The sequence below is a fragment of the Brachyistius frenatus genome, unplaced genomic scaffold, assembly GCF_029030835.1.
Source record: "Brachyistius frenatus isolate BFR_SWC_R1_liver_20210118 unplaced genomic scaffold, ASM2903083v1 Contig_11, whole genome shotgun sequence".
Lineage (NCBI taxonomy): Eukaryota > Metazoa > Chordata > Actinopteri > Embiotocidae > Brachyistius > Brachyistius frenatus.
In genome coordinates this window covers 588,615-611,280 of record NW_027210610.1, presented here as the reverse complement: position 1 = coordinate 611,280, position 22,666 = coordinate 588,615, and the positions used below count along the sequence as shown (strand labels likewise).

The following is a 22,666-nucleotide window of genomic DNA, read 5'->3' as shown; positions in this document are numbered from 1 at the left end:
TTATGTCCACGTGTCACTCTTCATGCTTTATTGTGCTTCAGGAATTCATGTCGATGAATCCGGGAGCCCGGAGGAAAGGCAGTCAGGAGACGGAACCTCCTTCCCCGAGTCCCCTGACCTCAATCATGTAGGTATACCTGCAGCTTTTCAGCGCCTAAGCTGCCTAGCAACTAGCATTATGAATGCTTAGTTGCTTAGTTATGTTACCCGTGCTCTCTGGTCTCACATTATTTGAAGGTCTGCTCATAATTACTGCAATTTCACATGTGCTATTAAATTTGATTGGAGGCTGCATTTAACCTGTCATTCCTGAAACGCTTCGAAGCAGCAGACCTTCAAAGCAAATGTAGCGCAGCGACTGTGTGTTAACCCGCTCATCGTGCCTCCACCCGTAGATGACAGGTGTGTACACGGAGCTGGGGAACGTGTACGCAGGGAAGAGTGTGTCTCCGCTGCACGGCGGCTCCTCGGCAGAGCCCGAGGGGCCGGGACAGACTGAGGCCTACGGCCGCTCTCTCTCCCCCCTCACACTCTCCTCTTTCACAGGTACTCCGGGGCTCACACACACACACACACACACACACACACACACACACACACACACACACACACACACACACACACACACACACACACACACACACACACACACGCACGCACACACACACACATACATACACACACATGAAAATACATGCTTTTAGATACATGCTGTCATCAGTGGTTTGCAGCCATGAGCCACCAAGGATCAACATTTGCTTCATGAATTATTGAAGTCAGATATAGTACAGTGATGAAAAACACAATTTTGGACCGTGATGGCACATGACTGATGCCATGTTCACATCGTATCACATTCTCTGTAAACACAAGCTACTACATTGCGTTTATAGTGAACAAAGTGTCATCACAGGCAGCAGATTGTGATGTGATCATGGGACGAGAAGCACTGATTTTTGAATGTGTTAGACCTCATTCAAATCCTACAATCTATGTGCATATAAGCCTGTAGTATATATATATATTTTTGTTGTTGCCATGGTTACCTCTCAGAAGACGTGATCCTCGAGGTGGAAACGTGAGCAAGAATGTCACAGATCATTTCTAGAGGGAGTTAGTGGTATAATGAAAGCCAAGTTATGCAGTTAAAATATACCTTTGATGTCCTCCTCTGTAGGTAACCGTAAATCCGGCCTGTCGCTGTCCTGGAAGGAGCCTCTCCCCACTCCCGTGTACGAGATCCACCACCAGAGCAGCGTGGACTCCAACCCCTACGTCAGCCTGGAGAGCCCCCCCGCCTCCCCTCAACCCTCGGACAGCGGTCCCAACACGCTGACTCGCCGCAAGAAGCTGTTCACCTTCTCCCGGCCGCCTCGCAGCCGCGACACGGACAAGTTCCTGGACGCGCTGAGCGAGCAGCTGGGCCACCGGGTCAAGCTGGTGGATGACTTCGTACCCGGGGAGAACGACTATGAGGAGGTGAGGGGAAAAAAATTAAGCAAATGAATTGCTTTTATATTAAAGCTTTTTGAGGTAACTTAGAATAACAGTAGTGTAGAATGCATGTTTTTATATTTCCTTATGTCTTAGGATTTATGAGAGAGACTTTCAGTTATTCCATCACTGAACTGCCGACTGTGAGGGTCAGATGGAAACTACCAGTGTTTTAGCTTTTCTCTGAGCTCTTTGGGGAAATGTCGGCACACGACCTGTCACCCTCGATACAGAATAATGGGATCATAGTTTTGCTTTCTGTTACAGAGAAAAAGGGACAATTGAGGGACAAGTTGTGCTGTTTGTGGCTGCACCACCGATCAAGATAGATTTCATTTGTGGCTTATAAAAGGGTGAAAACTAAAAAAAAATGATGAATCCAAAAGAACTGACTGATGGCTTCTTTAGCTTCTAGGTGTTTAAAACGCCTTGTTTTCAGTAGGAACGGAATCAATTGAATAGCAAAATATGAGAAAAGTATGTTCACATTAACACATTTAAGGTGTCATATACCTGCTTGTCTCCAGGCCTTGGGTAACTTTTGCAATTGTCAAACCTCTATAGTTTTATAGACTTATCAAAGTCTGTGATGAAATGAATTTTTGGGCCTTTAGCAGTAAGACTGAGTGGTGATGCTGTTTTCAGCTCTCATAATCCCTCCATGCATCAAACTCTTGCCGATTCTGGTTCAGTGGGAGGAATAACTGCAATCTGTGCACACAGTTTATGTGTCTGGTATCAAGGGGAAAGAATAATGTGGATATTGATTATATTAAATCTAAAGCTGCTAGAATCATATCATATTTAAATACAAATAAGTCATTTTTAAATTAGTTGTAATATCCTAGTGTCATTTCTATGAACAATCATGACTCACTGCCACAAACTTAAAATGTTGAAATATGTCATAGTGTAAAATAAAAGATGCACTGTAGAAGCCAGCAGAGACTGCAGGGGTCTTGTTTGTTCATAGTAATTATACTAACATGATAGTAACCGTAGCACCAGCTGAAGTGTTATATGTATATATAGCATCATTAAGAGACGACCTGTGGGTTGTGCATTTGCTTACTAATAAATAATTAATGCTGTAAATATTAATAAATCATAAGCAAATTCACATCTGCAGAATTCACATCTGCAGAATTAATTACGTTGTAGTGTTGCATGTTTACATTAGAGCGGCTCTAATGTACGCTACAATGAACACTTGTGTCACATGAACAGATATATCACGGTGGTTGTCATGGTTTCAGAAGAAGAGGTGTGGCTGTAAGTAAAACATGATACTCAGTTATACAGTAGAGTCTAAAAACATCTGCCTGTTTCTGGATAGAAATCTAAGAATATATTAAAGTGCTGGCTGATGTTAAAGCATGAAACTTTGTAGCTGCGTTTTTTTTTGTGTTTTTTTTTTTGTAGTTTACAGTAAACACATTATTACATTACATTTCTTGTGTTTAATAAATAAATGGGCTGGAGCACTGTAGACAATTTAATGCAATTATTTTGTTGTATTTATGTTGTACTAAATATAGCGTTTTCATTGTAAACATAAGCAGGCAGCAGAGTAAGTTTCTGTTTCTAGATATCCAATAATGCAAGCAGCAAAAAGTAAGCACCTAAAAATGACCAATACCTGAGAATCAGCTCGATGAGTATAGCACTGATAGCGGTGTATTATTAGAGTGTGTGGAGGTGAACACTGAGGTCATCAGGTCTGATGGTGCCCCTCTCCTCCCTCCAGATGAGTTTCCACGAGGACCAGGACTTTGGCTTCATTACTCGGCGGCTCAGCAGCGGCAGCAGCGAGGATCACAGCAGCAGCGACGAGACCTCCTCTCCCTCCTACTCCTCTGCATCAGAACCAATCCCACCACCTCCCACCCAGAGCCCACCGCCTCCCCCGCCCTTCCAGGCTTTGATCCCCCCGCCGGTCCAGTTCACCGACCCCCTCCCACCCGTCCGCTTCTCTCCGGAGCACGTTCCTCGCAGCCGGATGCCCTTCCATCCGCACCACCCCATCATCCCCCCTCCTCCGCCTCCTCCGAGGACCCTCCTGTCCAGTCGCTCTCCTATGCACAAGGTGCTCCCCACCCGAGAGGAGGCGGAGAAAACTTACCAGCGCTTCCAGACCACCTCCAGCCGCCTGTCGCACGTCCACACCAGCAGCCTGGGCTCCACCACCCTGCGCGCCGCCCAGCCGTCTCGCCCCTGCTACCTGCCCCGACAGCTCAGCCAGCCCCAGCCCATCTGCCAGCCCTCCCCCCAGCCCTCCCCTCAGCTGCTGAGGCCGAGTCAGCTCGTCCTGCACAGGCACCACCAGCTCCACCACCAACACAGCTACCAGGGCCCGCTGCCGCCGTCCCTCGAGGACCACGGCCCGTCCCAGTGTCCGAGCCAGGGCCCCGCGGGCTCCCCGCTGCTCTCCCAGTCCGCCGCCTCTCACTGCACCCTCCCCGGTCACACTAAGACCTACGAAAGCACACGGCAGGAACACCAGTCACAACAGGTAACACCTGCATTCACACTAAGTTTTTTTTAAATCTTTTGTTTGTTTGCGTGACACAAACGTAAGTATCAGCCAGAACAGAAAATATCCCTTCAGCAGTAGCAGAGCAAAGACCACCTAGCAACAGAGGTGTCGCATACAAATAACAAGAACTGTATCATACAAACTAGCACCTTACAGTTCTGGTGCTTGGCATGCAAACGGGAAACCTTGATGGTGGACGAACAGAAACCATTCAGCTCACCCAGTCTGTGACTCATTCCAAGAGCAAATAAAAACACAGTTAAAGAAATTGTGCCAGAAAAAGAAGGTCAATTTCAATCAACATCTGCCTCAACATCAGGATTCACTTCTGTTGGGATCTCACATTAGACATAAATGTTCTTAATTATTTTGTTAGCTGCAACTGATGGAGTGCCTACGAGCAGCTCATGAGTTCTTCCCCCTGAGATCCAAACACCAGACTCGCTGAGTGAGCTGTGAACTGTTGTATTTGTACTGTACAAGAACACTGTGTCTTAAGTGTAAATTACGTGTTTTTGCATCTCCAAGGCTCCACCCCCTCCTCCTCCACCCTTACCACCACCCTGTGACCCGCCTCCGCTGCCCAAGTCGGGCCCGCAGGCCTCCGACGCCAACCACATGAGCGTAAAGAGGCTGCGCTGGGAGCAGGTGGAGAACTCTGAGGGAACGATCTGGGGTCAGGTGAGCGGTGATCTCTCTCCTCTCTTTCTTCACCTTGTGGTTCAGCGCTTTATATGAATATACAACCCTGTGAATGTTCTCACTTCGGCTGTGACTTTTCTCACTCCTCCTACGTCTCTCCTCCCATATTTGGAAAGACCTCCTTATGTGTGATCCGATGAGTCACGGCAGCGTCGAAGGAACAATCTGGCTTTTGTAAATACAATCCGTGCCAGATTTGATCTGTTCAGCTGTCGACATGTCAGACTTTCTGATCCCCACTTCAAACCCTATCAGTCTGTATATAAATGATTTTTAGAAAAGCCATTTCTACGTCACAAAAGCTTGCCTGTGCCTTCGGAGAGTACAGAGTGTGTCCTTGTGTGCGTTTAGCTCGGAGAGGACTCAGACTACGACAAGCTGACCGACATGGTGAAGTACTTAGACCTTGACTTGCACTTTGGGACTCAACGCAGATCCAGTGAGTAATTATGTAACTCTGGTTGCCCATTTTTTGTATGTCATTATCAATAGCATATCATATCTTTATGCATATCATGCTCAACATCATATTTATCTGTTTTAGGTGGAATTATAAGTCTAAAATGATATGTTTACAATGATTTGAATACACGTGTCTGTCTATTGACATCACCTGTTTTGTTTGTACCTTCGCAGTTATGATGTTATCCATGTCCTGCTTCGAAGCTGCTCCACTCACCTGCACTTCATTCTCCATAAGGCACCATATGTCCCTCTTCTTTTCTGTCTTCACATAGTTCAGTAATAACACTGATCTGCCAGAGAAAAGGCACATCTTCCTGTTATTTATTGGAGATAAGTGGCAGTAGAGGGGGCAGTTTGGCCTCTGATGGCAGAGCTGTGTTATTAACCCGTCAACCTGTCGCATGCAGGCTGAGTTTGTGTGTTGACCCCCGGTGCCTGGAGAACACATCCTTACACTGTTGTTAAAATTACCAGTCTCTCCTCCAGAGCCAGCCTTCCTGCCAGAGAACTTTAAAAAGAAAGACGTGGTGGAGATCCTGTCTCATAAGAAAGCCTACAACGCCTGTGAGTACCACCAAGACGTGACACATCAAGGATCAAGGCTGCGAGATGACAGTAAACAATACCAGTTACAGTATTTTGTACTGGATCGGGTTTATTTTTCACAACAGAGATTAAATTCCAGGCCGAATGCTTAGATCAGTAAAATTAAGCCCAAAGTGCTATTCTTAAATTCAAAGGGTTAAACACTGAGGGCCAAATATACATTTAGAAAATGTGTCTCTTGTGAATTTGGTGCCACAATCTACAAGTTTCTATCTCCTAGTAAGTAAGGAGACACGTCTCAAAAAACATAATCACAACCAAACGTCCATTGCATCATTGAGGATATATGATTATATGAATGTATACAACATAGATCCCCTGAAGTTCTGAAAGATCTTATTTATATCCACACAAATTAGACAAGATATTAGATCCACATTGTTGATAAAAACCTCATAACACCAAGACAATTAGAAGAAATGAAAATAATCACAAAGATTTTCTCTCAAAGATTTGATGCCATTTCGACAGTTATGCTTAAAGAATGCAAATTATCACCACCAGGTGACTGCAGCTTTGAAGTCATGAACTGATATTGAAAAAGAACCAGAAGAGCTGAATGAGGTTGAACAGGTTTATTTTTAGCCTGATAACAGCAAGTCAACCTGGTTTAGTACATTTGAAGAACAGGGACGGGATCAGAGACTTAATAAACAAACCTAACAGAAATAAAACAGTAAGTGGTATACTGTTAAAATATAGGGACTAATATGTTAATTTAACAGTGATAAAGACCATCAATGGTGGAATCATTATGACTGTTAGACAGTTTGTCAAATCTTTGAGGAAATAACCGCTGTCTGTTTAATACCACTTACATATGTGCTGCATGGTGGTGGTGTTTTCATTTTGTCTGGTATGTGAGATTTCAAGCACAAGTGCTCTTTATGTTAATGAAACAGTTTTGTTTAAATGTACTGATGTACTGAAATGCTCATTTTAAACAACACATTGTTTACAACTTGGCTGCTTGAATCATTACTCTAAGAGACACACAGGGAAAGAGTGAATCGGTTAAAAAACAGGAAATTGAAATTCTCCTTATACAATTACAAATCTGCCTGCAGAGCAGCTGATCATATGGCCGACAAATCACATAAAACAGCAAACTCGTGTATTCGTCCTGCAGTTATAACACCAATATTACATTTTTTTTTTTTTACAATTGTGGATTTCATAACCAGACATTACAGAAACATGGTAAGAAATATGAAGAAAAGAGAGGGAGAAAGAGCCGACGCAGGCAGATGACCAGTTTGTCAGCAGTGATATTCTTTGTAATGTGAAACCAGACCTGAATCCTCCTCATCTTGCTCCTTCTCCCCACCTCTTCCTCTTCCTCCTCCTCCTCCTCCTCCTCCCTGCAGCCATCCTCATCGCCCATCTGAAGCTGTCTCCCGCCGAGCTCCGTCAGGTCTTGATGAACATGACCACGGACAGGCTGGAGCCGGCCCACATCAAGCAGCTGCTGCTCTACGCCCCCGACGACGACGAGGTCAAACAGTACGAGCAGTTCGATCAGGATCCGGCCAAACTGAGCGAGCCGGACCAGTTCATCTTCCAGGTAGTCACAGGAAAAGAAAAAAAACTAAAAAACATCAGAGTTTAAAAAAGTAAGAGGGAATGGAAGGATTTGCATTCATTTTGAATGTTCCAGATGCTGATGGTGCCCGAGTACAAGACTCGTCTGCGGAGCCTCCACTTCAAGACGACTCTGCAGGAGAGGACGGAGGAGATGAAGGTGGCGTTCGATTACATCTACAAGGCTTCAGTGGAGCTGAGGAGCAGCAAGAAACTGGCCAAAATCTTGGAGGTAAAAAATGAACTGCAGGCGAAACAACTGTGAAGCCATCAGTGAAGGTGTTAACTGGCAATATTAAGCACTTTTTTTTTTTCTGCCAACAGTTTGTTCTCGCGATGGGAAATTACCTGAACAACGGGCAGCCTAAGAGCCACAGGACCACCAGTTTTAAGATCAACTTCCTAACCGAGGTACAACATGAACACTTGAGCTTCAACCACGTTGTGTTGATCTCGAGTTTGGTCTTCAGGCCTTTCATTGGTTTCCTCCTTCTCTTGCAGCTGAGCACGACCAAAACAGTCGACGGGAAATCCACCTTTCTCCACATCCTGGCCAAGTCTCTGTGCCAACACTTCCCTGAGCTGCAAAACTTTTCCAGAGACCTGACAACAGTGCCCCTGGCAGCTAAAGGTGTGACGACGTCACGGCAGCAGGGCTCCTAAACTCTGCTTTCCTTTGAGAGAAACATTTAGTGGCTGAAGTGGTTGGATCCTGTGTGAGAAGCTAAATGTTTGTACAGAGTACACACAATGTGCTGCTGTCACTGCAGGTCAAAACCTCATGTAGATTTATGACATGTTTGTTCAAAAGGCACAAGGCAGTGGTTTGAAATATTTTAATCTGACACTTAAAACTGCCGGTTGTTAAGTCCGATTTGCACATTTCCGTGAAGCCGCTTTTAAATCGATCGATCATGTGTATGTTCAATAACTGCTACTGTTTTGGTAATTAACCGCTCGTATTTCCGTGTAACTTGTTCAGTGCACCAGAGGGTCATCACGACAGAGCTGAATGACCTTCACAACACTACCAAGGACATCAGGGCGGCCTGTCAGAAGATCCCACCCACCTCGGAGGACCACTTCGCTTCCGTCATGAGCGTACGCTGACAGCTTTACATACGCTAACTGTAAAACAAAAAATAAGTGGGGGTTTTGTAAGCTGCAACTTTTTTTTCATGGAAGCAACCAATTGCTGACAATTTGTGTAATTAAATACAACCAGCAACCGGTTAGCTGACCTCAGTATTAAGACTGAAAAAAGCGGGAAACCGTTGGGCCTCGCTTTGTCTGAACACAGCTTAAATTGTTTGTTTATTTTGTGCAACAAAACAAATTGTATTAAAAACAACAATAGTGCAGCACATAACACATCATAAACACCTGTAGTAATGTGTATCTTTTACTTTATGGTTTTCGTACGGATGAAACAAACAACATGTCCAGCTAACCGCTAAGCTGTCTCGTAGCTTCAGCTTCAGACTCAACAGAAAGTTATGAGAGCAGAAAAAAAAACATCTTCTTATTGAGTTCTTGGTAAGAAAGCAAATATGAGTATTTCCCAAAATGTCAAACTATTGCTTGCTTTGGTATGTTTTGAACATTTTCATAAGGAACATAAGGAAAAGGATTAAAAACTTGTATGTTATCAAGTTGGAAACGCCTCTGAAACAAGCCTACAGAACTCTTAAACAAAGAAACGCCTTTTTTTTAAAATATATATTACTCGAGTTGTTACCGTGCATATCTGATCTCGGACTTGTAAAGCAATACGCGCTTTTTTTTTTTTTACATCATAGCTAGTTTGTGCGCTCCTCAGAAATGTAATACATTTCCAAAAGTTTAGTGACTCAATAGAGACAGATTTTAAAAAGTATTGGAACAAACAGAGGTTGATCAATTTTGACTTTTAGTCCCAAATATGGGACAAGCTCCAAAAATTGATGGACACTACATTTCCCATAATGCTCTGAAAATGCGCAGATCTTTCACACTTTGCTCCCTCTTCTTCTAAAACAGACACAGCCTTCAAGCCTAGGCCGAGATAACCGTGATGACATCATGGTGACATCAGCAGCTTCTCCGGCGCCTCGGAGGGCATTATGTATTTTCCCGTTTGCCCGCGCTCAGTTCCTCGTGACGAACGAACCGACCCTTGACGTTTGCCCTCTTTCGCGCCCACAGAGTTTTCTGGAGAACAGCCACCCTGCGATCCAGTCCCTGGAGTCTCTGCAGACCCGAGCGATGGAAGAGTTCTCCAAGGTGGCCTCCTTCTTCGGAGAGGACAGCAAGTCCACCTGCACGGAGAGCTTCTTCGGCATCTTTTCACAGTTCATGTCCAAGTTTGAGGTGAGCTAATTACCCTGCCGAAGTACTGAGCTGGGGCTCTCGCACAGACAACTGCCTGCAGCTACGAAGTCATTAGGCTGCAAAGTGCTGCTGTCTATGGGATAAATAAATGTGCTCTAAATCTAAAGATAATGTGATAAATTGAGTATAAATCAGATGACACTCTGGGTTCTTTCTTTTTTCTTTTTTTTTTTATATCTTCCAGAGAGCTCTCAGCGAGACCCAGACTCCAGAAAACCCTCGAAGCCCCCGACTGTCTTCCCCTCATGCCTGGTAGAAAAAAAAAGAAAAGCCTGGCAGGTGTCGGACCAAACCGACTCCGTTTTCACTCTGCTCTCCACAACCGAAGTGCCAAGATCACACACACAGAGACACTCAAGCCAACCGGGAACAGAGACCATGTCGTCATCTATAGCAAACAAAATGGAAATAGGCTGTATCTACGTGTAGATAATCACCACAATTATCGAGGGCTGTTATTTCAGGTGCTGGGCAGAGCAGGAACATTCAGCTGTCCACAGGTCAACAAGAACTCGCCGCACACTGAATACTCCCGCCGCTGTTGACGTTATTTACTCCTCCTTCTAAAGCACATTAGTGGGGAGATCATAAAAGAAACACTCAAGAGGCCATCCACGTACATTTGATTCATGTTGAAGCTGCATTTAAGGGAGATTTAAGCAATGACAACAACTGGTCTATTTGGGTATTTACAGATTACCTGCTACGTTTATTATATGACTATATAAAGTTTATATTTTCTATCAGATCATATTTGAAAATTGTAAAGATTAAGTGTAGATGTAGACTGGCGACAGTTAAGTGTAGTTCAGCTAGCGTGTACGGGGTGTTTGATGGCGCACTCGCTGCCTCCCGTACAGGAGGATTTGTTTTAAACAAAAAAAGTAGATCGTGGAGGTTTTTTTTTTTTTTTTTCAAACATCATGTGTCCCCATTGCTGATCTGGACTTCATTTTCATCTAATTGATCAACCTGTTCTCATCGCAGGGAATCAAATACTGACGTTTTTTGGGTTTTTTTCACGGCACGATGCCACTGAGGTTAAGGCACCAAAAACAACATGGTTTGGTTTAGTAGAAGCCTCGGTTAAGGTTTGGGCTAAAATGAATTCATTTTATGTAAAGAAACATGACATGAGCTAAGTACGTTGCGTTACATAACTAACGTACTGCTACTTAAAAGAAATCTATGTTCACATTTTCTTTATCACGATGTGTCTTTGTTCCATCCAACCGCCTCCGTATGCAGAGTTTGTCACTCTTTTAACTCCGTCCCCGAAGCTTTTCCTTTGATCCGGGTAGTGACGGTGCCGACGCCAGAGAGCACCTCGGACGTATTTCCCTGACGCAAACAGCTTCGACAAAACGTCAGTATTTGACGCTCTGGGAATGAGAACGGGCTGAATTTACTGTGAACTTAAAGACATGTGCTCCCTTCCTCTCTTCATACGGGGAGCTGAAGTCAAAGGCATCCACATCCTGCTCTGGTTCTAATTTGCCGATGAAGATCAGCTGATCATTTCTATGGAAACCGAGCAAGGCCGCAAAGATTTTAGTTTTTAAGATAATGGTCAAATTCAAATTTATAGCATTGAAAATATTGTGTATTTATACCAGTTCAAATGGCTCGAAGTTAACATCTTTGAACATTTTTGTTAAGTTTTCAAGTTGCTTATATTCAACTAATCGTTTTCCGTTCGTGGGGCCAAAACGGTGCGGTAGCTCAAATTTGACTTGATTGGCAAAATTCATTCACTAAGATTTTAAATAGATCATTTCTAATTTAAACATGACTTAAGGAAAAAAAAAAAAAAAAAAAGCCTGAATGAAATGGCCTTTATCCTTTTTGGTTATTAATGTTATCTGAATTTGTCAACTCAAAAAAATGAAATTGCAATGATGGGAATTTAAACCAAATCAAAAGGTAATAATACAATATTTCAACATTAGGTGATCTGAATTTTAAAGATCATGTAGTTTAAATCATTTTGACCTCCCAAAATCTTGGCCATAATTAGCCTCCATACAACAGTGACACATTAGCCACTGAGCTGCTGGTGAATCTGTGGGTGGTCACACTGAATTTTGGCTTCAGCTTCACCCATGATGATGTTTATTGAAGCCATTTTCACAGTTTTGCTTTTGTTTCTCAAAACCTCACAAACATGTTGAAATCAGTCCAATCAGGCCACTGAAGCCTCTGAGCAGCAGGTCGCCGCCATTTCAGCCATTCACCATCAGCACTTTGATTCTTCTGCCTCTGAGGACTTAATTAAATCCAAATCCACGTGCAAGTTTGTTTGCTGAACATCGTTCAGAGCACTCGGACCAATATTGCTCCTTTTACATCGCAGCAACACTGACAACATCAGCACATTGAGAGATGTGGCTCATGAATCATCCGTTTCAGAGCGTGTGGGTGAAAGTGAATCTTTTTCAAAAAAATGTATGTCTTTTGTTTTGTTTGGTGTGTTTTTTTTTTGGGGGGGGGGCAGTACAGAAAAGATCAAAGCCAGCTTCGATGTGAAAAGACTGAGCTTGTGTGCTTCTGGCAGACACGACAGCAGAAAGGAATAAACGTCAAAAAAACGGGTGCTGGTCGAAAAACATCCTACTGTAAATGGTTATTTCCTGCTTCTCTGGTTGTCACGGTGACGACATGACTCATCTACAGCACAGTGTACCTGCAGCTGTGTTGTATTTATGTCGATGAACTATTGTACGAGATTGTAAATGGACTGGGTTTTTTTTGCTATGCACTGTTCATCCTTTTTCATTTGTGTTGTATGCTTGTGTGTCCTCCCGAGTCCTGGTTTATTTTCTTATTCAAGCGCGTCGTCAGGAAATTCCTTTTTTCTCTTATTCTTTACGCACAGCTTTAGTCAGGCTTACGAGGTGGCCGTGATCTCGTAAAAATGCAGACCTAGCTGCTACAAGTGTAGTAACAGTGTTTCTTTGTCCCAGTCAAAATGCATGTTGGTGCAGTTAATGTATTAAGATGTGCAGCTGGTAGCATTTACCCTCCCTGGATATTTAGGTTGGAAATTAAATACCCCTCTGTTGGTCTAGTTAGGTTTATTTATCGGTTCCCCTTTTTTTTTTTTTTTTTTTTTTTTAAACCGTTTTATGTTTTCATGGAAAGTTGTTCCTGTTTTGTGATCATTTTACCTTTTTTTTGTTGTTGTTGTTGTTTGCTTTCAAATGAAGGACATGTTTTTGATCTATAAAAATGTCATGCTTGAAAGTAACACTGCCCCGACTGCTCTGTGCCTCCAGATGAACAAAACAAAAAAAAAAGTAATATTTAGAGATGAGCAATACAGTCACAACGTTTTCAGGGTATTTTGGTAGCAAGATTCTAAACGATATGAAAAAAATTCCGTCAAATATTTTATTCATTTCAAGAACATTTGGCAACAAAACTCAGGCTAAAGGAAACGGTTTGCCTCTCGTGATGTTTGTATAATTTAACCAGAGGACATCAGTGTTTAAAGGTACTTCGCGGAGTGATGTTTTTATTAGTGGGAGCTGGTTTTCTTCAACACACTGTACTGTACCTGAATATTTAGACGTGAAAGCTACTGAAGCTGAACTGCTCCAAGACTTTTGTTTTTCCCCATCTAAATTCAATTTAGACCGTTTTAATATAGTTTGACAGGTTGTTACGTTTCCAGCTACGACAGGGTAAACACCAAACTGGGGAGTTTTTCTGTGGTTTCACATAACAAGTGAATAACTGCCTTTATTCACTTCACTGGCATAAGTGGAAAAAGATGATGTCATCCACATCGACTGTACAGTACGCACCAATCAGCCCTTGTTAAACTGTTAATACTGCTGCCAGGGTTCCCGTCAATCAAATGGGAGAAAAGTTTCTCACTAAACGGTTTTTTTTGCCTATTCAGTGGTGAATTATACAGAAATGGCTCGTTTATTTGACATTTTCGGGGGCTTTAAAAATGAGAAACACGAGTAGATTTAAATAGTTTCTTCATATACTTTATTTTCTTTGGAAAGGGGGTATAACCAAGCATTCATATTACATGTTTTATTCCATACTTAAGCTCACCAGACAGCATACATACAAAACTATGGAGCTTAAAAATGCAGCATTATCGTTTCTAGTTTAATGGCATTTGTTTGTTCTGTAGATGCGCGGGAGGATAAGGCAGCAAGGTACAGGAGCGAGGAGAGAAAAGAGGGGATCATAGCGCTTCGACTGTCTCTGGAAAAAAAAAACAACCGCGCCACCCGAGACTTTCCCCATTGGTACCATGTCGGGTCGGTTCTCTGGGAACCAAACTGCATTATATCTGAGGCCCGAATAAAAATTTTTTTTAAAAAAGCAAAGCATACACAGAAAAAGACAACAAAGCCATTTTTTTGTATCTTTTGACCTGGCAGAGTCCAACACCACATCACTACTGAGATGTCACAGCACTGTGTGTTCTCAGCTCAGTGGGAAAGACAAAACAAAAATCCCTAAACTAGTCTGGCCTGTGCTCAAGCGCAACATCAGCTGGTTCTGCGTCTTTCTGTTCAGGACGACGAGGCTGGTGAACCTTAAATCGCTACATTCACTCACACGCAGCCCGCCGTGTAACGTCCCGGCAAAACAAGAACAACAACAACAACAAAAAAGAAGCTAAGGAACAGAAAAATACTGTGTTCAGGCTGCTACTTCTGCTTTAAAAAAAAAAAAAAAACTCAAAATGCGTTTAAATACCAGACACAATGTCTTCTACCACAGAGGGTCAAAGCGCCTTCCTCACATCCCTGAAACATAACCTTTGCCAAGACAGCTTCTTGGAAATACTGTAGCACTCGGAGCCAAGTACATCCTCCGTACAGTAAATATATATATAATGCTTATTTCGTGGTCCTTGGGAGGAACCACTAAGGCATGATTTACATTTTAAAGACTGCATTTAATTACGTCCGAGCCACAGGGAATGTGTGTGTGTGTGTGTGTGTGTTTTTTTTAGATTGGTAAATAAATACAAAAGTGAAGAAGAAAACCACGAGGTTCCCATTACAAAAGAAAAAGGAAAAAAAAAAAAAGAGGGTAAATCAAGTGTTTGAGACGACTGGAAACCTGCAGTCAGCAGCTACACTTTTAAGTATTTGTTTTGGTTTGTAATTTACACCCCGCTGCTGTTCCGTAGAAATACATCTTCTTGTTCCGTTTCTTGTTCTAAGGCCATTTACAACACTTAAAAAAAAAAAAAAAAATACAAAACGCCTCACACCAAATTCTAGATAAGAGTCTCATCAGTTCATGTTTTGGCTGCTTGACGCTCTTTATATTCCTGCGACGCAGTCGTCAGCCTCCGGGCCCTCTGCTCCTTGCAGCTGATTGTCTGGAGCTTGTTCTGCAGGGAGTGCAGCATAAAGACGTACATGTGTGTGTGTGTGTGTGTGTGCGCGCGTGTGCGTGTGTCAACATAAAGGAAAACTACATCCGGCACCATCGTGGAGGTCAGGAGGACCCTGTCAAGACATAATTGCTACAAACAGCTGGAAATGAGTCAGAAGTCTGAAGTCTGTTACGTATGACGACGTGTCTCGTTTACGATCACCTGCATCGTCATCAAGGCCGCAGACAACTCTTGATACTGTTGTTTTGGTCTATTAAATAGTGAAAAGTGCCCGTCACGTGTCGAAGTTGCCTCTTATCCGACCAATCCAAAAACCTGAATATATTCAGTTTACTGGCACAAAACAAAACACAAAATATTTACGTTTAAGAAGCTGTAACAGGTGAAGTTTTGGTGTTTTTTGTTTGGTTTTTTTTGCTTAAAAATGAACTGATTGATAATGAAAACTCGCGCCTATGTTACTCATTGATCTATTCGTTGACTTTCAGCACGAGTTAAGACATCATTTCAAGTTATAAAACATATATAATATAAAGGCAACCTGGACGACAAAAAAACGTTGGTTTTTCCAGTTAAAATAAATTGGGGGGGGGGGGAATGTGTGTGTTTTGCTGCTGTTGTTGTTGTTGACAGAGCCGTGACCTCCGCGATGGCGCCCTGAAGACTCTTTACGTCACATTAATGTCCTTCGATAAGGTGGACTGAGGGGAAGCAGAGGTTTTATCTGTTGAGCTGCAGATATGGGCTGCGGAGAAACAAGACGAGACTAAAATGAGGCGTGTGTGTGTGTGTGTGTGTGTGTGTGTGTGTGTGTGTGTGTGTGTGTGTGTGTGTGTGTGTGTGTGTGTGTGTGTGTGTGTGTGTGTGTTGATGATGATGATGATGATGATGATGATGACGATGATGAGGGGAGGTGTGGTGGGAGTACTGGACCAATGTGAGTCATCGTCTCCTCCTTATAGGACAGTGCTCTCGGTGTCCAGGTCACAGTCTTTGGGATGAGGCAGAGAGGAGGAAGAGGAGGAGGAGGAGGAGGAGGAAGAGGAGGAAGAGGAAGGGGCTGGCTGCTGGTCTACAGCGGGTTCGGGGACCAAAGCTCGACTCAGCCCCTTGAAAGACATCGCCGGATCTGGACAGAGACACGGGACAGAGGACAGATAAGTCACTACGACGAGATACTGACGACTATCATTCATGTGTTTTTAATATAAAGCTGCGACAAAAGTATCTTTAAAAAAAACAACAACAAAAAACAAAGGAGATATATGAAAAAAATGTTTTTAAAAAACTACAAAAAGATGATCTCAGTTCCTGTTTGTGTTAGTGAGAGACTTCCTATACATTTTCCATGCACACAGACGTTCTCACAAAACATCCCATAAACACCCCAACAAGATAAATACACTACTCATGCCCACATCACATGAACAATGGCCATAATCACAAACATATGCAGCTTCATCCTGCTGTATGAAAACACTTCAAGCTGTTGCCATCCACTCAAACTGGGGAATATTTTCCAGCAGCAAGGAGCGGAGCGGCGACGGGCGCAGTGAGGCCGAGTGAGCAGCAGGTGGCGGTGAGCGGCAGTGCAACGAGCAGGTGGAAGCGATGGAAAATGTGAAAAGTTTGGTTCATGTGAAGTAAAGTGAAACCTTTTGCAATTATTCAGGAACTGGAGCTGGAAATCCCCCAACTTGCAACCGAGTGTGTTGCCAGGCAACAGAGGATAAGCTTTGAGTGTGGATGTTACATTTTGATTATGGGCATCCGTGAGGAGGCCGTTCAAAATATAAACATGCACGTCAAGAGTCACACATGCCCGATGGAGGGACACCGGCTTTACAAATAAATAACAGTTTACATGGAGAGAAAATAATACACAACAGCTCACGTTTCAGAAAAGGATAACAAAGTTGACCCAACAATCGACAGGTGTGACATGTGAGCCCGGTATTTACCTTCAGCATGAATCAATGACACCCTCACAGTGGCACTGATCATATTACAGTTCAGTGGGTGCTAATGGAAGTGAATGACTCATGAGAAATGATAGCTCTGATGCTAGACTGTCATATTATCTGCTGTATGGAGTCCTCTAAAGGCCAAAACACCCATTTCTGATATTTAATACTAATCAGGTTTGGTACTGGATGATCAATGGTGGGAATTTGTAAAGCAGCAGAAAAACAGTTACAAAGAAGGAATGTCAATCAGTCAGCGGGATGAACTAAAGGAGAAGGCAACATATTTTACATTAGTCCACAAAACATTTTAACTAGAAGGCCAAAAATATGGGAAAATAACACAAAAAATGTTGCAAAAATGTTTTTGTGTTTGGTCGAAGTGGACTCATGTGACTCTTTCTTTATTAGGAAGTACTTAAAAAAGAAAAATGTTTTTCCTCGACTTCCTTGATTTTTTTTTTTTTGACAATCCTTGCAAATTTACTGCAAAAAAGTTTTAGAAAACTTTTCCAGATGGGTTGCAAGTTTGGAGAAAAGCTGCTGAAAAAGAAAGCATTTTTGATCGCCATAATTAAAAAAAACAACAAAAAAAAACCTCAGTAACATTTTGAAGGGACTAAAGAAGCATGTTTCACTGCAGCTCCCGCCTCTCTGAGGAGACGAAAAATGGCGGTGGACCAAAACCTCAGATCTCTGTGAACTAATGAACAACAATTCAAGTTATCCATCATGTCTCCTACATGGTTTCAATGTTTCCCCTCTCTGGTTGGATGATTTAAGTCTGTTTCATCACAGAAATGAACTCTAGAAGTCAGAAAAGAGAAGACTTTTCAGAAAATAAATTCCTTGATGGCAGCTGACTAGATTCAGCGCCACCAACTGATGCAGACACTGAATATTTGTATAAAAGTAGTGGATGGAAGCGCTCAAACATTTCCCCTTTTGTCCTTTCGTTTATTCAGGGTTTTTTTTTTCTTATATTTGTTTCCTGCTTGTACGTCAACATATTAATCTGATTTCTTTTTTTCCTTTGTTGAATATGTCGAATTTTGAGTATGAAACATCAGAAATGGGTCCCTCACTAAAGAACCACGGCACACAGGGTGACAGTTGTGCATTAGCGCCGAGATAAACGACATCTGATGGAGGCTGCAGGCAGAACAACACGGCTGTGGTGATGAATACGACCTGAAGAGGCGAACACAAAGTGCAGGTGCTACAGGTACAAGAGTCCGTTATCAACAAACCTCTCACAAGAACTTCTTTAACCTGCGGAGGTATTACAAGGCAACACTGTTAGAAACAGAGAACATTCAGCAGGTAATAGATGGTGAGTTGCAGTATTGTACATGCGCTGAATGAGAAATGACACCCACCCATCGTCTTGTAAGCGCTGGAGCAGATCCCGTTGGTCTCACCGGTGAGTGCGGAGGGTTGTGGCGGTGGCGGGATGCTGGGTCTGTTCCGAGGTTTGGGGACCGGCCGCGGTCGAGGGAGGGAGCCCGACTGGTAGGGAGACGGGGACAGTGGGGCGACCGCGTCCTGGCTGCTGGCGGAGGGCGGAGGGGTGTCGGGAGGGGTCGGGGTGCCTGGAGGGGAGGGGTCGGCGCTCCGCTGGTCCCCGCCGAACGGCGGAGGGCTGGCCGGCGTCGGAGGCTCCGGAGGCGGGTGGCTGGGCGCCTGGATCGGGGGCTGGTTGCTGGACTGGCGCCTGGGCGTCGCACACGGCTGCTGTGAGGAGGGGGAGGTGGGCGTGGTGGTGGGCGAGTGGCTGGACAGGGGCCTGGGGCTGGGGCTGAGACACTGGGAGGAGCCGGAGGAGGCGAGGTTCACCGAGTTACAGGGCTGGCTGGGAGGAGGGTTGGTTGGTTTGGGAGGAGCAGGAGCCTGCTTCTTGGTACCTGAAAGTTGGTGGCAAAACTTGTGGTTATTGTAGAATAAAAATAGCTATAATGATCAAACATTTTCCATGCAAACTTCCATCTGTATGTGCTAGCAGTCCAAATTTACATGCCAAGATATGTTGCTCTACATATAAAGCTCCCAGTGTCTTACTATCACCAGAAATCCCCCCCCTCCCCACCACCAAAAAAAAAAAAAAAAAAAAAGAAGGTTAAAGTACACAAAACTGAAACCATAACTCAAGCCAACAATAAAAGCTGAAATAAAATCTTGTAAATCTTGTAGGGGGTTAAAAGAACAGCTCAACAGTTTTCATCTTGCCAAGAGTTTCATGAGACCATAGAAAATACTGCTGCCTTGTCTGAGAGGTAAATACGTAGCTGGAGCTGGCAGTCAGATAGCTGAGCTTAAAAGACTGGGAACAGGAGGACAGCTGGCTTGGCTCTATCCACCAACATCTGCGTTCACCTAACTGCCAAACTTTTCCTTTCGAACCAATAATGACATAGATGTGAATCAATAAATAGAGCGATAAATCGTGCCCCTGCAAGCTTGTTCTCCATGTGAGAACTCTGGAATTAATCTGGAATTAATTTAAAGTTCCTATATTATACACATTTTAAGGGGTTTTGTATCTTTCCTAAGAAGATATTTTTGTGTTTTTAAGTACAAAAAACATCTTAATATAGTCTTACTTCTCTTTTAAGCTTCTCTCTGGATCTCTACTAAGAACAGACTGTTTTGTGTCTGTGTCTTTAAGGCACATTGATCTCAATGATCCTCTCTTCTGATTGGCTGACTCTTTTCTGAATGACGCACTTCCAGGCCAACCACAGGTTTTCTTCTGTCTTGTAACTTAATACGTCTGAGCTGTAATGATGGCTCTGGGTTTTCTTCCACATAAAAGACAGGACAGTGGGCCTTGCTGAGGGCATGACATGAGCGTGAGTTTGTGACATCACAAACCGTTGCAGGCTGTGTGCATTTCTCTGAAGAATGTATGTTTTGACACTTTCACAGTATTTATATAGAACCTAGACCTGGTATAGCATTTTAAAAGGCAATGGAAATCTGAATTATTAATACAATATGGGACCTTCAACGAAATATAGTGCACAGAAATGTTTAGGACTTCAGTACATTAAATATATATTATTTTGGAGATGCTTCCCGGCTGTTAGCTGATATCTTATGAGCTGGGTGATTGAAAATCTTGATAGAAATATTTCTGTTTGTACCAGATGAGAGTGAAGACTCTTACCTCTGCGCATCATGTGTGGACTCGGCCCCATGGATGCAGACCCGGATGTTCCAGAGCCCAGCTGCCCGGCAGCCTGGCCGCCTCCTCCGGAGCCATTCCTCTGGAGCACAGGGGTTGGGGCTTGTGTCGAGTCACGTAGCCTTGGGTTGCTTTAGAGAGGATGGAAAAAAACAAAAACAAAATCTTTTAGACCTTCGAGCCGTCTGATACTCTGGATACTGCTTATGCAACAGCATGCAGCACTCAGTGGGTTTTAGTGAAGGTTCGAGCTGTCGATCCAGCCTTATCTTAAACAGCCAGTTCCCCTCCAGTGTGTAATCTGTGTGTCTCATCTGAATCTACCTTCCCGGCAGACACCGTAGGACCCAAAGAATGCTGCGCTGAATAGTCTTATCTGTCTGGAAATTAATGTCATCCTTTCACCAACTCAATCAAAGACACCCTTCAGGCTTTGCATAACAGGCACCAACGTCCAGGCTTTTCAAAGCAGTTTGAGCCAGTTAGTGCAAAGTTCCTGCTGATTCGAGTGATTTGGGGAGGAAAGCAGAGCGATGGGAAGTGGAGAGGCCCACGAGAGTGACTGTTAGCAGAATGACAGAAGCCATTGTTGAGCCATTTCTGTGGGCTGACTTCAGACAAGAAGCTGCGACTGGTGGTGGCGTAAGAAAACTTGTGGTTTTTGCAAGAGAAACAACAAAGTGACCAAGAGAATAGCTGGTGTCTGTGAGTCATGCATTAATAATCCCCTCTGCTTTATGAAACTAATCACTCTGACATCATCTGTTTACACGCCGAAAACAAAAGAGCATGCACGTCTGTCTGGAAGGCATGCCGTGTTTTTCCCCCCACCAGCAGCAGAGGCAGGGGAAGCAGCTCTTACCTGAGCTCCTCAGTGTGCTGGGCTAGAAGCTGCTGAGCAGCTGCGAGAGCAGCCAGATTCTGCGCCAAGCTATGCTGGGTAGTGTCAAACCCTGAACCCCCCGATGGAGCTTGTGGCTGGGGCTCAGGCGAGGGCTGGGGGACCTGCCCGGGCCCGTGTCCCTGCTGCCCCGGAGCCTCCACGGGGGGCAAAGGAGGCTGGAAGGCAGGTGAGGTGTGCTGCTTTCTACCTAAGGTGTTACTGCCTCTACGGAGGTTGTGGTCCGAGTGCTTGTTAGGGGTGCTGCACGGGGACAGCGGGGGAGACATTGAGGGAGAGAAACAGAAGACACCACAGCTTCGATCAGAAAGTCACCGGTTAGACCAGAATCAGCAAAAAAAAACAGAGAGAAGTCAGTAAAAATCAAATTATGAGGATTATTTAGGGCAGAGTTTATTAGAAGCAAACGAAAAGCGACCAGAAAAAGCAACTGGATTAAAGACACAATTATTTCAAAAGAAGTAAGAAGTTAGTGGTGAATGTTGTTGGTCAGAAAAAAACCTGAGTAACTGAGAGGTTTCCAAGAAGATACTAAGAAACGCCCGGTCGATTACTTGTCTTTGCGTGCTGAATCGTTCTCTGGTCCCACCATACTGCCGGGCCTCTTCCTCTCAATGGTGCCGCAGTCGTAATCTAGGTGGTTGTTGTGGTTGGACGCAGGTGTGGGCATCACAAACATGCCGGACACGTTGAACTCCACATCTGGAAGAAGAAAGAGGAACTTTTACCACGGTCTATCGTCTTGTTAAGCTGTGTAACACAACTGGAAGAAATCTTACACCAAAGAAGGAAGGAGGCGATTTTATCGCCTGCTTTTTGTTAAATTAACTTCATCCAAAACACAAGGCTTTATGGGTAAGAGGAGGCAGATGTTGACGACCAGAGTGCCAACACGTACTGGGAAGCCTGACATCATAAAACAACGCGGGAAGTCTTGACGGAGAGTCATATTGAGCTTCATTAGACAGTCCCTTTGTTCCTGACTGGCATAGACACCATTCATTCATTCATTCATTCATTCAATATCTGTGCTCTTACAAGGATATCCTGTCTCTATTACCAGGTCTACGCAGTAGATAACAAGGTGGCAAACACCTTCAGCATGTCAGGTCACCAGCACATCACACAGGAGAAACTTCAAATCCTCCTAATGGGCTCTTAAGAGAAGCAAATCCACCTGAGAGTGGCTGTTTAGAGAGAAAGGAGTTCCCAACAGAACCAGTCAGTAATTAACCGAGGGCCTTTATTATTGTGAGGTGAGAGCTCTCACTGTCCCATCATGCCTCTCTGTATGTGCACCAGAGATGGTCAGTTAAAGCAACCTATCATCATCTCTGTCTGAGACAAAGGGACTTATGGGAGACAAAAGGAGAGCAGCTGCCTGACAAACTGTGAAAAATGCTAAATGTTTGGACCGCAGCGTGGTGGAATCTGCAGCCCAAGATAAATGTACAGAAATTAAGAGCGCAGAGTTTTGGGATAAAGA

At 43.8% G+C, this 22,666-nt stretch overlaps 2 protein-coding genes across 12 annotated transcripts in view; one reads left to right on the top strand and one right to left on the bottom strand.

Annotated features, from left to right (window-relative positions):
• The window catches only part of grid2ipb (glutamate receptor, ionotropic, delta 2 (Grid2) interacting protein, b), a 37,425-nt gene extending 24,424 nt beyond the window's left edge, over nucleotides 1-13,001 (top strand). For 2 of the 8 annotated variants that reach the window (XM_069691317.1, XM_069691314.1), the window contains exons 12-26: nucleotides 42-127; nucleotides 396-546; nucleotides 1,178-1,479; nucleotides 2,722-2,766; nucleotides 3,242-4,006; nucleotides 4,559-4,711; nucleotides 5,084-5,171; nucleotides 5,672-5,761; nucleotides 7,171-7,367; nucleotides 7,461-7,616; nucleotides 7,709-7,795; nucleotides 7,886-8,015; nucleotides 8,367-8,485; nucleotides 9,569-9,733; nucleotides 9,939-13,001. In XM_069691317.1, coding sequence (XP_069547418.1) covers nucleotides 42-127; nucleotides 396-546; nucleotides 1,178-1,479; nucleotides 2,722-2,766; nucleotides 3,242-4,006; nucleotides 4,559-4,711; nucleotides 5,084-5,171; nucleotides 5,672-5,761; nucleotides 7,171-7,367; nucleotides 7,461-7,616; nucleotides 7,709-7,795; nucleotides 7,886-8,015; nucleotides 8,367-8,485; nucleotides 9,569-9,733; nucleotides 9,939-10,010 — 2,606 coding nt within the window. In that variant the 3' untranslated portion in view covers nucleotides 10,011-13,001. The remainder of the gene's footprint in view (nucleotides 1-41; nucleotides 128-395; nucleotides 547-1,177; nucleotides 1,480-2,721; nucleotides 2,767-3,241; nucleotides 4,007-4,558; nucleotides 4,712-5,083; nucleotides 5,172-5,671; nucleotides 5,762-7,170; nucleotides 7,368-7,460; nucleotides 7,617-7,708; nucleotides 7,796-7,885; nucleotides 8,016-8,366; nucleotides 8,486-9,568; nucleotides 9,734-9,938) is intronic. The other 6 variants (XM_069691321.1, XM_069691322.1, XM_069691320.1 and 3 more) reach the window with 4 other exon arrangements.
• Nucleotides 13,002-14,446: 1,445 nt separating this feature from the next.
• arhgap17a (Rho GTPase activating protein 17a) overlaps nucleotides 14,447-22,666 on the bottom strand; it is a 31,526-nt gene continuing 23,306 nt past the window's right edge. For 2 of the 4 annotated variants that reach the window (XM_069691323.1, XM_069691324.1), the window contains 5 exons: nucleotides 21,735-21,882; nucleotides 21,142-21,423; nucleotides 20,262-20,410; nucleotides 18,475-18,999; nucleotides 14,447-16,260 (listed from right to left, as the gene is read on the bottom strand). In XM_069691323.1, coding sequence (XP_069547424.1) covers nucleotides 16,088-16,260; nucleotides 18,475-18,999; nucleotides 20,262-20,410; nucleotides 21,142-21,423; nucleotides 21,735-21,882 — 1,277 coding nt within the window. In that variant the 3' untranslated portion in view covers nucleotides 14,447-16,087. Of the gene's footprint in view, nucleotides 16,261-18,345; nucleotides 18,368-18,474; nucleotides 19,000-20,261; nucleotides 20,411-21,141; nucleotides 21,424-21,734; nucleotides 21,883-22,666 lie in introns of all 4 variants that reach the window. The other 2 variants (XM_069691325.1, XM_069691326.1) reach the window with 2 other exon arrangements.